The sequence below is a fragment of the Hemitrygon akajei genome, chromosome 3 (assembly GCF_048418815.1).
Source record: "Hemitrygon akajei chromosome 3, sHemAka1.3, whole genome shotgun sequence".
Taxonomy (NCBI): Eukaryota; Metazoa; Chordata; class Chondrichthyes; order Myliobatiformes; family Dasyatidae; genus Hemitrygon; species Hemitrygon akajei.
Genome location: NC_133126.1, coordinates 55,005,161 through 55,023,732, shown reverse-complemented (window position 1 = coordinate 55,023,732; position 18,572 = coordinate 55,005,161). Strand labels below are relative to the sequence as shown.

General features: G+C 39.4%; 1 protein-coding gene across 2 annotated transcripts in view; it reads right to left on the bottom strand.

Moving 5' to 3' along the window:
- The window catches only part of kiaa0586 (KIAA0586 ortholog), a 514,968-nt gene that overhangs the window by 62,481 nt on the left and 433,915 nt on the right, over positions 1–18,572 (bottom strand). For both annotated transcript variants that reach the window (XM_073039936.1, XM_073039935.1), the window contains exons 28-29: positions 16,821–16,949; positions 2,684–2,867 (exon numbers count right to left, since the gene is read on the bottom strand). In XM_073039936.1, coding sequence (XP_072896037.1) covers positions 2,684–2,867; positions 16,821–16,949 — 313 coding nt within the window. The remainder of the gene's footprint in view (positions 1–2,683; positions 2,868–16,820; positions 16,950–18,572) is intronic.

Here is an 18,572-nt window from a genome sequence, read left to right as displayed (position 1 = left end):
GTGGGTGTTGTCTACATGGACCATAGCAAGGCCATTGACAAGGTCTCTCATGGGAGGTTGGTCAAGAAGGTACAGTCACTTGGCATTCAAGATGAGGTACCAAATTGGATCTAATATTGACTCCGCAGAAGAAGCCAGAGAGTGGCTGTAGAAGGTTGTCTCTCTGAATGGAGGCCTATGACTAGTGATGTGCCACTGGGTTTGGTGCTGGATCTATTGTTGTTTTTCATTTACAACCATAAGATCATAAGATATAGGAGCCCAATTAGGCCATTTGGCCCATCGAGCCTTCATCATGGATGATTCAATTTTCCTTTCAGCCCCAATGTCCTGCCTTCTCCCCATATCCCTTCATGCCATCTATATCAACAATCTGTGGTAAACTGGATCAGCAAATTTGCATATGACACCAAGATTGCGGGGGAGGGGGGAGTGGATAGTAAGGAGGAGTATCAAAGCTTGCGGCAGGCTCTGGACTAGCTAGGAAAATGGGCTGGAAAATGGCAGATGGCAGATAAGTAGTGAGGTGTTGCAATTTTGGACAACCAGCCAGGGTAGGTTTAACACAATGAGTCTTAGGGCACTGAGGAGTGCGGAAGAACAGAGTGATCTGGGATTACAGATCCATAATTCCTTGAAAGGTTCATCACAGGTGGATAGGGTCAAAAAGAAATCTTTTGGCTTATTGGCCTTCATAAATCAATGTATTGATTACAGGAATGGGATGCTATGTTGAAATTGTATAAGACATCAGTGAGGGCTAATTTGGAATACTGTGTGCAGTTTTGGATATTTACCTACAGGATGTAAATAAAAATTTACAAGAAAATCACTGGGATTTGTGGACCTGGGTTAGAATGAAATCTTGAATAGATTAGGACTTTATTCCCTGGAATGTAGAAAATTGATGGGAGATTGACAGAGCTATACAAAATTATGAAGGGTATAGATAGGGTAAATGCAAGTAGGCTTTTTCCACTGAGGTTAGTTGAGTCTACAACTTGAGGTCATGGGTTAAGGGTGAAAGGTGAAATGTTTAAGGGGGCACTTCTTAAGAGGGTGGTTAAAGAGTGGATCAAGCTGCTAGCACAAGTGGTGGATGCAGGGTTGATTTCAACATTTAAGATAAATTTGGAAGGGTGTATGAATAGGGAGGGGTTGGAGGGCTATGGTTTGGGTGCAGATCGACAGGACTAGGTAGGTTAATGTTTTGGCACAAACTAGATAGGCTGAAAGGCCTGGTTCTGTACTGTAGTGTTCTATGACTCTAAATGCTACCTAATAAAGTGGTCACTGAGTGTGCACATAACAGTGTTTTGCCTGCACTTCCTGAGATTACACATGGAATCTACTAGAGGCTTCAAGGTAACCTTTTAGTGATTTCAAGAGAAAAGAATGGTGAAAGTTGTCAAAAGCATTTAACCTTGTCTCTTACTTCCTTACTGAATACATAGCAATAGAAATGCAAACTAAAGTACAACTTTCACGTATAAACTGGCAAAGAACAGTGCCTTACCCTGGGTTACTAGTGTTATGAATGTGCAGCAACTCTGAGGGGCCGAAGGGTACAAAGTCGCCCCCTCCTTTTTGAGAATCGCAAGATCGCTATTAATTCGGGTCTGGGACCCAGGAAATGAGAGGGAGACGTCCAGAATACACAAGGTTTGGAATGTGTCCTGACCTCAGTGAAACGGAACCACTGATAACGGCCATTGTCTCTTGGAGACGGAATTGTGTATTGAGTACTGTACTATCCATTGAAACCCCTCAGGGGACAACCAGAGTGGGCTGGTTGAGGGATTGCATCATCCCAACCTGATTGACATCTGAGACCCCGTGAGTAAGGATAAAAGAGGGGTCTGGGGAACAACCCCTTTAGACGCACCAGAAGAAATGCTAGAGATCCTGTGACAGCATTTAATAGCAACAGCCGATGAGGGCTCGTGTGCGTCCTCCCTTGCCAGGGTGGCGGGCTCATCACGGAAGAATGGTTTAGCTAAGGGAGAGGCTACAAGTGAAAGGCCACGACAACGAGACTCCTGACGGATCGAAATCATAAAAGGAAAGCCGGCAAGTTTTTCTCCAAAATCTCTCTCTCTCTCTCCAACCATTGCAACATAGCGGTCCCCAAAGGCTGCAGCCTGCATGAACTGAGTGAACTTTATATTTCCATCGGACAATACATTATCTCCTAGACAACGATAGAGCTTATTTCTTATTGATTATTATTATACCCACACTTTTAGATTTAGTATTGACGACGTATATTATCTGTATATTTGCACTGATATTATTTTTGTGTATTTTTACTAATAAATACTGTTAAAAATAGTATCATCAGACTTCACCGTACGTCTCCATCTTTGCTGGTAAGTGAGCCAGTTACGGGGTTCGTAACACTAGGCACACCTTCTAGCTAGGATGCACGAAGAGATGTCAAACAAGTGTAGTAAAGTAGGGGTAAAATTACAATGGAGAAATGATTTCTACCAATGTACTCAGCTCCAATCAGTATCCAAATGAGAAAAGATATCTTGTTCATTGAACTCTGAAGCTCGAAGAAATAAACAAAACAAATAGTTTGTCTAAAAGGCTTGACGCATGCCGGACAATCGATAAGTAGAACAGCATTTACTTTTTTCAAATGACCATGTTCAAAAAATAGCTAGTTTGCACTGATTACCTGTTTGAATATTGAATTGCCCAGGTGATGGTGAGCGTCTAGTTTGTGGCATGCTTACGTAATTATTTACTGAGAAGTGATTGATGTTTTGTGGCTGTCCAATCACGATGCTTTCTGCTGCTTTCGTAAGTCTGGGCATTTGACCGTCACTAATCTGTCCTGTGCTGCTGTCATTATCAGAGTTCTAAGTGACAAAAAGAAAATGGCACACAAGTAAAATCTCGAAGGGGAAATAATAAACTGAAACACAATGTAACAGCCTCAGTAACCACAGATATAAAGTGTTGAGTTTCATATTAATAGTTTACACATTTTTTACTTTTAAAAATGCAATAATATTGCATCATTTATGGTGGGCATGAAACATTTCTAAAACAGTTTATTTTATCATTATCAGATCAATTTATATACAGCTCATAACATAAATTCCTATTTGCACTGTCAGAGTAATACAGTTTAACCACAGATAAAACATCTGCATTGTATTAGAACATAGAAGTTAACCCAGTACTGCATGAAAACAGGCTCTTCAGTCTATGAACTAGTTAAGCAAACGATACCTAATACCTTTTGTTTACACAGGATCCATATCCCTCCTTTCCTCATATTCATGTATCTATCTAAGAGCTTTTTAAATGTCACTATTGTATTTGCCTCCACCACCAACCCTGCCACTGTATTCCAGGCACTCATCACCTTCAGTATAAAAAAACAGCACTGTACACCTCCTTTGAACTTCCCCCTTATCACCTTAGATGCATAGTTGTATTACTAGGCAATCCAATTATTAAATGTATGTTAAATATTGAATTTATTTTATCAATTTGTTAAAATTTGTTTTTAATTATTGTTGTTTTCCAACAGTTTCTAAATGTGTGATCATTTTATCATAGTTTAAGATTGTTTATAGCTGTTTTCCCGGTTAATAATAAAAGTATTAAAAGCCCACACCAATACTATGTAGAATAAATTACACTGATCTGATAACATAGTTACTTCTCTGAAGAAAATGCAGCTGCCTACAGTTTGACTGACACTGACAATGGAAACAACTGAAAAAACACTAAAAATTCCAGTCCTGATAATGGGTCTCAGCCTGAAATGTTGACCGTTTACTCCCATCCATAGATGTTGCCTGACCTGCTGAGTTTCTCCAGCACATTGTGTGTATGCTCTAGATTTCCAGCATCTGCAGTACCTCTTGTGACTAAAAATTGATTACCTTTTGTAACTAAGTATTAAATTTGTCATTATTTGATAAAATCACATATCACCTTCAATATCCCAAGAGCAAACATAAAATTTGCAAGAGATATCACTCAATCACATAAGTCGATTATGTCCTCGCTGTATGGCAGAGATAAGTCATGTACTGCTCCCAGTCTACATTATACATTTTAACTTTATTTAGAGACACAGCATGGAACAGGCCCTTCTGACCCACCAAGCCACGCTGCCCAGCAACTGATTTAACCCTAGACTAATCACAGGTCAATTTACAATGACCAGTTAACCTACTAAACGGCACATCTTTGGAGTGTGGGAGCAAACTGAAGCACCCGGAAGAAACCCATGTGCACACATGAAGAATGTACAATTTTTCTTACAGATGACTCTGGAACTGAACTCCGAACTCCAATGTTCCAAGTTGTAGTAGTGTCGCACTAATCACTATGCTTCTAATGTACCACTATAAATGAGGCTTCACATACTTCTTAATATTTTTACAGGGCAATTGTCAGAGCAATATATGGATTCAGAGCACAGCAACGATCACACCAGGCCAAAATATTTAAGTTACAGGTCATTGAGAAATTACTATGGTGCACAAAATGTGCGAACTCAGCATTTAATCATTCTTAATGTGTGCTTGATTGACAAGTTTTATGAAATGGGTGAGCTCCGACAGTTTTGTAAATTATAAGTACACACAAAATACACAGATAAAACAATGTGGTGGTGGAAATATATCAGCAGCTAAAGTCTATCCAAAGAAAACAATTTATTGCAAATCTATTTGAATTGTTTTTTTATACTTCCAAGATTATAATTTTGATTAACTCCCAATGCACTATATTGGTATTTAGAATTGTAATTCTTCCATAATTTAGTCATTTGGTGCCATTTATATGAATTAACTTTGCTCCTGAATCAAGTACAATTTGCAATGATATAAACTTAACAATATTATGCATTACTAATACAATAAAGTAACTTGGTTTAGGCACTTACTGTTAACAACATACACAATACCACAAACATATGTGTGGCTGACATGGAAAGGCCACATGGTTCATGAAAGAAATCACAAAAAGGCCTCCCAGAATTATTAAAGAGTCAAAAGTCTAGCAAGACTGAGGAATTGAAGGTATTAAGTATTTGCCCAAAAAAAAACACTGAATAGTTAGTGAAGTTGAAAGGCAATGGTTTTGACGACTCATGTTCCAGAATTTTTAAAGAGGTGTTCAAAAAGATACTGAATGCTTCAGTTGTCATCTTCCTAATTCTATATTCTTCGATTGGTTCTGTTTCAGTTGGGGGTAGCAAAAGCAACTCCATAATTTCATCTGTTAATTTCTCATTAGGAGAGAAAACACCAGAGGACGTAGGTACAGAATACCTTGAAAAGAATCATAGGATTACTCAGAATTGGCAAGGATTTACAAAATGAAAATTAAGCTTGATTAGTCTACTCAATCTAAGGATGTGATTAGTTGTATAGATAAGGAGGACGAAGAGAATGTGATGTATTTAAAATTTTGGAAATCTTGCACAATTGGATTGGATGGAATTGGGGATAATATATTCTCATGGACTGAGAGTTGCCTATTGAATGAAAAAAGAACAAAGATTGTGAATAAATGGATCCTTCTCAGATGGCAGGCAGAGGCTTGTGGGCATTATAGGTATCAGCACCTGTGTGTCTACCAGCTATTCGTAGTTTGTAGCAATGATCACGCTGAAGGGAGTATATGTTATATTTCCAAGTGTGCTGATGATACTAAACCAGGTGAGATTGTGAGTACAAAGGAGGGTGTAAAGAGGTTTTGAGGATTATATGAACAAACTGAGTGAATGGTGAAGAACAAAGTCGTATGTAATGTGGAAAAAAAAGTATTAAGTTACCTACTTGAGTGTACTAGCTGGGGAAAAAAACAAACTATATTTTAGATGAGACATTGGGTGGTGCTGATACTCAAAAACAAAGTTAGATGTATTTCAACACAAGTCACTTAAAGCCAACATGTAGATGAAACAAGTTATTAGGATTCATTTTTAGAGTTTAGATACAGAGAGACAGACCTTTTGCTGCACTTGCAGACAATGCAGCTGAAGTACAGTTTTAGTCTCCTTCGCTAAGAATGGCAGTTCTTGAAGTGAAAGTTCATGGGATTGATTCCATGGACTGTAGGTACACTGAATGAGGAGAGATTGAGTAGACTAGACGTGTAGTCATGTTTAGAAAAATGAGAGGAAATCCATTTGAAATATGCAAATTTATACAGGGCTTGACAGTCTGGAGATAGGAAAGTGGTCTCCCTTTCCTGCAAGGTCTCTGAAGAAATTGTGGACTGTTTATGTTTGAGATGAGAAACTTGCAGAGTGAGGTAAACACCGTCTAGTCCTCACTTCCTTCTATCCAGTCTATCATCACAGTGCATTGTTTCAGGAAGGCTAATAGTCTCATCAAGGATGGCTGGATTCCATTTTCTCTGTTCTACCTTCTGGAAGAAGTTCCAGGAGTTTGAAAGCCTGAATGACCAGATTAAGAAGTATTTCTTTCTCCACAACTTTCAGACTTCTGAACTAATCACTTCTTTCACTTCCCTGTCCTGATGGAGCTGCCAGGTTGTTGGATTCTTATTTCTACCTCTCTCCAACATTTTGTCGTATATCTTTTGTCAGCATATCTTTTTGCAGATGCGGTGGTCATGCTTGAATCTGTGCTGGGTCAGGGGTTGGCCCCTGCAGACTGTCTCTGCCATCAGTACTGCCTTTGTCTGCAGCTGACCCAGTGCGAGGAAAGCTGATTTGCTTAGTGTGATACTTCAAATCACACTACAATCTTGTATCACTCTGTTATTTTGTGCTCATTGCTCTATTTATGCTATTTATTACTATCCTGTATACCAGTTACTCTGTGCGCTTCATGTGAGCAAGAGATTTCATGGTGTACATCTTAATTAACCAGACTAGATTGGAATCTGAATTTCTTTACTTAGAGGGTAGTGAGTTTTTGGAATTCCACAACCCCAACAGCTGCTGAAGTTCAGTGATCGAGTTTGTTCAAAAGATATTTGAATACTAAGAGAATCAAGTGATGTGGGGATGGTGAAAAAGAAAATTATGTTGATGTAGAAGATCAGTCACAACATTGACAGACGGTGGAGCAGACTTGCAGGGCTGGATAGCATCCTGCTGTGTTACATATCTTGTTACATTCTTAAATCTGCCCAACAGTTACGATGACTGGGTATCCATAAGACATAGGAGCAAAAATAAGATATTTAGCTCAACAGATCTGTTCTTCCATTCAATTACAGCTGATTTTCCCTCTCAACCACATTGTCCTGTAACCTTTGATGCCCTTTCTAATCAAAAATCTATCAACCTCCACTTTAAATGACTTGGCAATGAATTCCACAGATTCATCAGACTCTGGCTAAAGGTATTCTTCCTAATCTCTATTCTGAAGGGATTTCCATTTTATTCTGAGGCTGTCGCCTCTGGTCTTGGACCCTCCCACTATTGGAAACATCAACTCCACGTCCACTCTATTGAGGCCTTTCAATATTCTGTAGGGTTCAAGTTCAACTTTAACTGTCATTTAAGCATACATGTATACAGCTAAAAGGAACAGCATTCCTCTGGGATCAAGGTGCAAAACACAGTACAAAGTATCACAGACAGCACACAACACAAATAATTACAATAACACATACAGTCACAAAGTAACATTAGCTCAATTCCCTGAATGGCATGGCCTGAAGATTGATGGTGTATGGGATGTTGTCCTGAAGCCACATTTCTGCAAGAAGGATGCAATAATTCCTCATCTCACACAGGGTTAGCTGCAGACGAAAGCATATCAGCTTTCCTTGCACTGGGCCAGCTGCAGACAAAGGCAAGCCATCATGTCTTCCACGGAGCGAACTCTGGACAGCAGCACTGACGGCAGAGATAGACTGCAGGAGCCAGCCCCGACCCAGCACGGAATCCTGAATGCCCGCCACACCTACATTCTCTCCTCCCTTGGGTGGCTGTAACAGGTTACGCTATGGCACGAGGGCCTGAGGCCATGCAGCTCACCCACCATTGATCACGCCAATCAACTAGACTTGTATTTTGTGTTACCAGTGTCCAAAGATCACAAGAAAAACATTTAAGACACAGAGTTGCACCATTTCAATGAGAATTCCCCTCACTTTTCTTAACTCCAGCAACTGCAGGTACAGAGCCATGAAACGCCCCTCATACGTTAAACTCTTTCATTCCCATGATCATTCTGGTAAACCTCCTCTGGACCCTCTCCAATGTCAGCACATCCTTTTTTACATATGGTAAAATTAGTTGTAAAGAGAATATAAAGAGTTCACAAAGTGGGCTAAGATCTAGCAATGTGCAAAAATGTGCAATTCTCTATTTTGGCAGGAAAAAGAAAAGCTTATTACCTAAATGGTGAGAGGGTTTGGAGCTCAGAGATATGGAGGGATTGGAGTGGTCCAGTGCATGATTTGAGAAATAGTTTCTGTGCAGGTATTGCAAGTACTGAGGAGAGCAAAGAGAATTTCATTGTTTATCACTAAGGGAATCAAAGTAGAGAGTTTGTGCTTCAATTACAAAGACAGTGTGGTCTCAGCAATGCTCTGAGTGCAGAAATATCCTTGCTAACCATTGAGTACCATCTATCCTAATCACAATACCAACATTGGATTTGTGTCCTTCTATGCCTTAATTCGTGCTCAGCCAGCAAGCTAAATGTTGTGAAATACCACCCCCTCCCACTACCATTTCTGGCAGTACACTCTAGACTGCAAACATCATCCCAGTGAAAAAACTTCCTCAGATTGCCTTTAACCCCCTTACTCCTCAATTCAAACCAATACCTCATCTTTTTAGACATCTTTCTTAAGGAGAAATCTTTTCTACTTTCCTTTGAATCTGTGCCCCTCATAATTTTGTGTACCTCTGTTAGGCCACTCATCAGTCTCTGCTCCATGGAAAGCAAACCCTGCCTAACCAGCCTCTCCTCCTAACTGAACCATTCTATCCCAGGCAACACACCGGTCAATCACTGCTACATCACCTTCATCTCCTTTTTTAAGGATTGATTTTAATGTGTTGGAAGCAGCTCAGAAGAAATGAAATTGACCAACACCTTGAATAGGTACATGGTCTTACGAGCAATATTTACTCAGGCTAAGATGAATAATGCTGGAGTTTAGAAGAGTGAAACTGAAATATATGAACGTCTGAGCAATCCTGACAAGGTGGACAAGTTCACTCATGTGAAAACACAACTAGGGGGTCACTGTTCAAAACTAAGGGTTGTCCATTTAACACAGAAATGTTAAATTTTTTCCTCTTAGATAATGGTGAGTCTTTGAACTTCTCTTTCTCAGAGAAGTGGAAGAAATCTGCGTATTTTTAAAGTAGTGTATATAAATACAAGGTGAGCTGAGAGGTGCAAGGTTAAGCCATAATTGACATTGCAGTCAAATGAACCATCAAACTGGTGAATTGATTTATTATTGTCATATGTGCTGAGGTACAGTGAAAAACTAATCCTGCAGACAATCCATACAGATCGATTCATTACAACAGTGCACTGAAGTAGTACAAGGTAAAACAAGAGAGAATGTTGGGAGTAGTGGGATGTTTTATTATGCTGGCTGCTTTACAGAGGCACTGAAAAGTATACACAGAATCCATGGAGGGGAGGCCGGTTCCCATCATGTGCTGAACTGTTGTCTACAACTCTCTGCAGTTTCTTGTGGTCATGGGCAGAGCAGTTGACATACCAAGCTGTGATGCATCCAGATAGGTGCATTGATAAAAATTGGTGAGGATCAAAGGAGATATGTTAAATTTCTGTAGCCTTCTAAGAAAGCAAAAGCACTGGTGACAGGCTATTGGTGATGGTCACTCCTAGTGACTTGAAACACTTAAACCTCTCAGCTTCAGCACCACTGACGTAAACAGAAATATGTGCACCACAACTCCCCACACCTTAAGTCATTGACCAGCTCTTTGTTTTGTTGACATTGAGGGAAAGGTTGCAGTCATCATACTGTATCACTAGGCTTTCTATCTTTTTTCTGTCCTCCTGCTCATCATTGAGATATGGCTCAGTGAGATGTTATCATCTGCAAACATGCAGACGAAGTTAAAGCAGAATATGGTCACACAGTTGTGAATCTACACGGAGTAGAATGCAGTCTTGTGGGGTAGCAGTGTTGAGAATAACTGTGGCTGTGCTGTTGTCTGTCCTTACTGCTGGTGGTCTGTTGGTCAGGAAGTCAGGGATCCTGTTGCAAAAGGAGGGGTTGAGCCCCAGGTTTAGGAGTCGAGTTGAGTTTGGGTGGAATTATAGTATTAAAGGTGGAGGTGTAGGCAATTAACAGTATTCTAACATTAGTGTCTTTACTGTCCAGATGCTCCAGAAATGAGTGAAGGGTCAGAAAGATGACATTAGCCATAGAACTTTTTCGGTGGTAGGCAAATATTAAATGGTGCATTAGCTTTAAATTGTACTTTTGTACAATATAACTTCCTCTTTCAAACTACAGGGGAAAGAAAAAGAATTCAAGGCCATAATGTGAAAAATTATACTGGAAAGTTACTGCCCAACTCCTCATGTAATGTAAACTAGTCTGGGAGATGTAACAAGCAAAGGACCTCTGAGTGAGGACAATTCTCTGGTATAGGAATGGAACCAATTCCCAAACCATTGAGTCAAACTCCCGCTGAGATAATATATTTTAACTTGTGAAATCCAATGCTTTCTTGAAGTCTCAGTAGACATGGTTAGAATTTAACTTGTTTTAATCCTTAATGGGATCCTGGTTCATGTCTGAACAATATTTTCAGTATAATTTCGACAATAAATTGCAATTCTGGGGCTATTTTAGAAGTTTAGGACTGGTATCCTAATTTTGTTGGAGGACAATGGTACTTTTATATTTTGGCCCTGGCTTCTGAAACCTGGTTCATCAATGATAAGCCTGAAAATAAATCTAGATCACATGATTAGAAACTCCCATCAGCCTTCCTGTTTTAAGAACCAATTCACAGATATACAAATTCATCACAACAAAAAGATGCTGATGCCCTCCAGCTAACCATGTCAAGGCTGACAAGCTTCTATTCCTAACTTTCCACCATTGGTATTGGTTTATTGTCAATTGCAGTGAGAAGAAAAACTTCAGCAGCATGCCACTCAGATGGGCAATGCCATATGTAAACACACTGAGGTAATAAAAAGATTGAGAATGCAAAATATGGTGTTGCAGCTACACAGAAGATGCGGAGCAGGGCAACAAGTAACGTGCAAGGACTGTGACAAGGTTGTCACAGTCGAATGTTGATAGGCATGGACAGAGTGGATGTGGCAAAGTTGTTTCCCATGGTGGGGGAGTCTAGGACGAGAGGACATGACTTGAGGATTGCAGGGCGCCCATTCAGAACAGAGATGCGAAAAAAAAATTTTAGCCAGAGGGTGGTGAATCTATGGAATTTGTTGCCATGGACGGCAGTGGAGGCCAAGTCATTGGGTGTATTTAAGGCCGAGATTGATAGGTATCTGAGTAGTCAGGGCATCAAAGGTTATGGTGAGAAGGTGGGGGAATGGGACTAAAGGGGAGATTGGATCAGCTCATGATGAAATGGCGGAGCAGACTTGATGGGCCGAATGGCCGACTTCTGCTCCTTTGTCTTATGGTCTAAGGTAGATGGGGATTTCAAGAATTAATCTTTAGTGTATGAGATGTCCATTCAAGAGTTTAACATCAGTGGGACGAAAGCTGTTCTTGAATCTGGTGATACGTGCCCTGTTCTTCTGTTTGTTAGACACACACAAAAGAGAAGAATGGTATTCCGTATGTTGGAAGATCAGAATGGTAATCAACGTGTGGAGCCGAAATAGACAAGGGAGATTTTAAATTTTTTGCATCTGGATTTACTCAGAACAGTCTTTAGAAGTGAGGCCAAGTGGCACCAACTTCATGAACTCTATACAGATTACAGAGGAGATGTTTTTCCACCCTGAGGCAAAACAGGGTGGATGAATTCCCAGGGCCTATGGGAAACAAGTGTAAATATTGCCGGGGGCCTAGCAGAGATATTTAAACATCCTTAGGGACAGGAGAGGTACCAAAAGATTGGAAGATAGCCAATGTTGTCCCGCTGTTTAAGAAAGGCTCTAAACATAACCAGGAAATTATAGGCCACTGAGTCTGATATCAGTAGTGGGAAAGTTATTGGAACATATTCTAAGGGACCAGATATATACTGTAAGTATTTGGATAGGCATGGACTGATTAAAGATGGTTGGCATAGCTTCATGCATGGTAGGTCATGTCTAACCAATCTCATAGAGTTTTTTAAGGAAGTTACCAGGAAAATAAATGAAGGCAAGGCAGTGGATGTTGTCGACATGGACTTTAGTAAGGCATCTGACAAGGTCCCTTTGGGAGGTTGGTCAAGAAGGTTCAGTCACTCGGCATTCAAGATGAGGTAGTAAACTGGATTAGACATGGCTTTGTGGGAGAAGCCGGAGAGTGGTAGTAGATGGTTGCCTCTCTGACTGGAGGCCTGTGACTAGTGGTGTGCTGGAGGGATTGGTGCTGGGTCCGTTGTTGTTTGTCACCTTTATCAATGATCTGGATAATAACGTGGTTAACTGGATCAGCAAATTTGTGGATGACACCAAGACTGGGGTGTAGTGGTCAGTAAGGAAGGCTATCATGGCTTGCAGAGAGATCTGGATCAGCTGGAAAAATGAGTTGAAAAATGGCAGATGAAACTTAATACAGACAAAGTGTGAGGTCTTGCACTTTGGTAAGACCAACCAATGTAGTTCTTACACAGTGAATGGTAGGGCACCGAGGAGTGGGAAAGAACAAAGGGATCTGGGAATACAGGTCCATAATCCGTTGGAAGTGGTGTCACAGGTGGATAGGGTCATAAAAAAGGCTTTTGGCACATTGCCTTCATAAATCAAAGTACTGAGTACAGGAGTTGGGACGTTATGTTGAAGTTGTACAAGACATTGGTGAGGACTAATTTGGAGTACTATGTGCAGTTTTGGTTACCTACCTACAGGAAAGATGTAAATAAGGTTGCAAGAGTTAAGAGAAAATTTACAAAAATGTTGCCGGGTCTGGGGTAGCTGAGATTGAATAGGATAGGACTTTATTCCTTGGAATGTAGAGGATTGAGAGGAGATTTTATAGGGTAAATGCATGCAGGCTTTTCCTGCTGAGGTTGGGTGGGATTACAACCAAACATCATAGGTTAAGGGTGAAAAGTTTGAAGGGAATATGAGGGGAAACTTCTTCACTCAGAGGGTCATGAGTGTGGAATGAGATGCCAGCACATGTGGTGCATGTGACATCGATTTTGACGTTTAAGTGAAGTTTGGATAAGTACATAGATAACAGGGGTATGGAGGGCTCTGGTCCTGGTGCAGGTCAATGGGAGTAGGTAGTTTAACTGGTTTTTGCATGGACTAGATGGGCTGAATGGCCTGTTTCTGTGCTGTACTTTTCTATGACTCTAAGATATATAGTGGATTCTGGTTGGAACACATCGGGACCAGTATATTTTGGCGCAATTAAGCTGCTGCCTCAATTAAACAAAGTTTCATGGAAATAGTTAAAAAAGTATTAAAAAAGATAAACTTCTGATTAACTGAGTAACAAATTATGTATTTAAATTAAATACAGGACAAATTAGAACACTACCAATACCTCTGCAGTACTATAAAATAGTATGCTATTTCCTAACAGTTATCCATGGAGGAATTTGTCCACTCTATGCTGTCATATATGGTGTATCCAGGGAGGGGTATCACCTCTGGTGAAGGGCCCTGTCTGGGCCAGCTCACTCACTTTTGGTTCTTCCCTTCCCCAAGACAATCGGCTCTTGCCTGTGGCTCCAAGTAGCTGTTTGCATGAAATGGCGGCCACATCCCGGTACACTGCTTCAACAGGTGGGCTAAACCAGGTGAGGATATCTGGTGGGCCTTTTCTCCCCAGTGATATAGGGACAGCTTGTGAAGTCAGTTCTGGTGGACTGGGTGTATGAGATCTACAGTGAGATCCAACTGCCAAGAAGGCAGTTCTGCAACACTCCATGGAGAGCAAATAATAAAGCATAAAATAAATCACGGTCATCACTGCAACCAGGAAGACCCCAGTTGTGATGACTACTCATATCACTGAACCTGGACTTCTGAGTTTGAGACAATGGAACTACCCCAGTGCAACAGCTTTTCCACTGTAAAAACTCTCCCGCACAGGTTTCCTGTCATCAGTGGATACGACAGACAACCACCAACTGAACAAAGTCAGCACAGACACCAAGTGCCGATAATGGACTTCCTTCATACAGTGCTTTTGATGACTGCATCCTCCAAATCTTCATTTTCATTGTAACATTCAAGATGATGTTGATACCTTTAAATTCTTCGTAACTTGATGATGAAGTATTGAAATTGTTTCACTTTCACTCACAGTCATTTCTAGCATTCTTTAAGCCTGAATGCTTGAAACCACAGTGAGCAGAACAGTTATGAATTGTGTTACTACTTATTTCTCGCCAACTATCTCTAACACCTGTGTAGTGCTTGTCTTATCTCCTGCAACTGGTCGCCGCACTCTTTATGAGAAAATCTACTTACACAGTACTACTCTAGGTGCTAGTGGTCTATCACAAGCTCTAGGTATCGAAAGGAGGCAGTGAATAGAAAACCCATACTTCGGAAGGTGTTATTTATAAAAAGATATAAACAAAATATTTACATCAGTAGGCACAATTCAAAATTTCAACATTCTGCTTAGGTTCCAAATGTCAGATATCAACAAAAACCAATTTCCTTTTTAGTTAGAATCAGTGAGATTCATTAGAATAACCTTTATCACTGCAATTCTCTAACTAATTAGATCTAGTGTGATTCCTTATTTAAAAGTTTACAGACTAACAGTTGCCTTTTTATTTATCTCTAGTTGGTTAGGAAACTTACTGAATTCCTATTATTTTTTAGTATTATGATTAACCTCAGTTTCAGTTTCAGGTCAGTATGTCTACAAATTCAAATTCAAAAACAAACATATACAGCTTAACAAATTTTCCAATATCAGAACTTTTAAACAAAATTAATATCATTCAGTCACAATAGTCTTCACAAAAATAATCAGTTCTTCCTGAAAATCAAATTCAGATCCTTCGAATGAGAAGTAAACTATACATCCAACCAAATTAAATCCTCTACATCTTGAAGCATTTCGTTACCGCACTGGTTTTTCAATCTTAGGTGGCTCACCATCGTGTTTCTTGCTTCATTGGATGAAATGGTGGGTATCCACAGAAAACTGATTCACAATACATACTCAAAAAAAAACTTGACCAAATCCCTTGGTACAATTTAACAGAACTAATTCCCACTTGCATGGACAATCATGGACTTGCATGATCTTGGGCATTACTCTCTGACGATATCGTCTCACTATTGATGGTGCTTGTTATAGCCATAGCTTCATAAATCTTTTATTGATATCATCTCTCCACCAGGGGTTTTACGCTGAGGAATTCCACTAAGTGGGGAGAGATACCAACTACTAATTCCACTTTTAACAGTTTATATTTTTAGCATGGATATATTTTCTCACGGATGCTGCCTGACCTGCTGAGTTCTTCCAGCGTTGTATACGTATATTTTTAGCTAGTTTCTATAGTTTGCTGCATTTCAGTCACTTGTCCATGCCTCATAAGACACGCCCATTCTCGCATATCTATTTTTTTCCAAGTTCCTTTATTAAAAACACTGGTAAACCTCGTTTTTATCCCTCCACAGTTGGGGCTTTCTAACATTACATAATCTTTACATCATTACATTACACACACACACATATATATCCATTCAAAAATAGCACCAAACCCTGTCATGAATATATTCATTGACTGGGTCTTGATTCTCTCTGGGAAAAGGTATTTCGAAGGTTCATTAACATCAGCATCAGGGTGAAGAATTCTCAGTCCTGTATGGTACCACCTATTTTGAGATACTCTAGTTAGGTGAAGCATCAGCCCTAAATCTATTCTGCCAAGCCTCATATAAATATTCTGTGTTTTAGTTAGATCACTTCTCATTCTATTAAATACTAGAGATAATTAAATTGGTATGCCTAAAATCTCCTTATAAGACAAACTTCCCATCGCAGGAATGAATGTATTACATAAGTATTTTTACTTAGGTTTGGAGAGCTCACTACTGTCTCAAAGTACAATGGAGAAGTTGCTGAACATTAATATTTTTAAAGAACAGAAAAAAACATGCTTGATAAGTAAGGGATCGAATGTTACTATAGACTGGTGGCAATGCAGTGTTGATGTTACAGTTCAATCAGTCACAAACATTAAATGACGGAGGACATTTAATTTGGATGTAATCAGACTTTCTATCTTCTAGCAACAATGCAAACTTCTGGGAAGGGAAAAGCTTAGGGTTAAAATGCGAAAAAAAAATCTCAAAATTTAAATTTGGAAGCAATGAAATTGTTGAGTTTCTGCAGCTTTCTGCCTACAATAATGCAGCCAATTCTTTAATCAATGAGTCAAATTCCTACTGACACCAGACTTTGACCTCCAGATAGACATAACTACCAGAATTTTTTTCATCCACCGACCCCTGCCCCTGATGACTTTCTCAGAAAAATTTAAATAAGTTTATAAAATATGGCTTTCTTTTCTGCAGGCAATATTATGGATTCCTAATGGCCCTTCTCTTTCTCAGTAACCATCAGAATCCTTGAAGCATTTTTCCATGTAGCATCCAGACTCTACTTTGGTGCAGTACGTAGTTAATGGAGAATCCATACAAAGCAACAAACCTATTACAAAGTACACTACATTTTACCTCAGGATGATGTACTTGTGGAGGATATGTACACTGGCTAACTTTGGGTAACATTGTGCCAAGTGAGTACTTGTGTAGTCCTTTGCGTGGCTTTGAGATAACTTGTCCCTCACTGGGAGGATCTTCATCCTGAGTAAACCAAAATAGTTAAATGTAAGAGAGAAATGCAAATAAACTGTTAGCATTTTTATAACTCCTATAATATCCTTAATAACATCTTATTTCATGCTTAAACTATATTTTCAAGATAATTTGCAGTTAACAAAGTGTAATTCTGGGTTTCTGTACAAAGCACTAGATTTAGCACCCTCATTTTGTTGGCATAAAGTAACAAGTTATTTTGATATTTTTGGTCTTAGCTGTGAGGCCTAGTTCACCATGATAAAACTAAACATAAATGTAAGACATATGATTCAAAAATCCCGATAGTTATTCCATGTTTAACAACCAATTCACAGAATTACAGGTTGCACGTACCAAAAAAATCTAGTGCCCTCTAGCCCAGGGTGGAGATGCTCTTAAATTTCTATTTCTTCACTTCTGACTTTATCACCTCTTCCATCTTTTTCTCCCTTGAATTAATGCTGCTTCTTTTTTCCTCCAGGAACATTCCCTCAGGACAAAGAAAAAATCTTCCCAGTTCTTTTCTCCTCAGTTGCAGGTGCTGCAACTCTGAAATGACATAGAGAATGCAGGAAAATAACTCAACAGATCAGGCCATCTGTGGAAAGTGAAACAATTAATTTTTCCGTTGAAGACCCTTCATCAGAACTCTGGTCAGTTCTGATGACATGTCTTCAATCTAAAACATTAACTGTTTCTGTTCCCACAAAAACTGCCTGGTTTGCTGAGCTATTTTTCTGCAGTTTCTATTTTTATCCCTGAATCTATCCTATCAAGCCCTGTAAGAATTTACTGATTTCAAATGGATTACCCCCTTGTCTTCCCCTTGTCTTAATATAAACCCAATCTCGTCAACGCCTCCTCAAAGGATAAGATCCCAGCCTAAGAATCAATTGGTAAATCTTTATTACATTCCCTCTATCACATGTATATCCTTCCTTAAGAATGGAGACCAGACGTACAAAATATTCCAGGTACGGTCTCCCCAGCATTTTATATAATTTTACTAATATGCATTTATTTTTGTACTCAAATATTTACTGCAATAAAGACTAACATATAGTTTGCCCTTTTAATTGCATACCATACCTGCAAATTTTATCATTAAATATTTTAGCATAAGAACACCAAGTTACTTCTTTTGTCCATTATAGATAACTTTATATTTCCCCCACATTGTTTTCATTTGCCATACCCCAGGCCATTCACTTGACTTGTTGTTTGCAATCACCACAAACCCAACCTCAATCAGGTTTGCAGCAGGTAAAACTGGATAGAGTACATTATCTTTGAACTCTTCAGCTAGATCATTGATGTTGATTATGAATAGTTGCAGCACTCACTCATTACAGTCTCAAAAGCCAATTATGATACTTTTGTTCCCACTCTCTATTTTCTGTTGTTAAATCAAATCAGTATATTACCCCAAAGGCCATATAGTCTCATTTTCTTTAATAATCACTTGTATGACACCTTATCAAAGGCTTTCAGTCAGTTCACGTACACCACATCCACTGCCAGTAACAACCTCAAGAACTCACTGTATGAATTGCAAAACAAGAATTTCTCCCATAAAAGCATGTTAATACTGTCCAATCTTAATGCTATTGTGCTCCTTAATAGCATTTT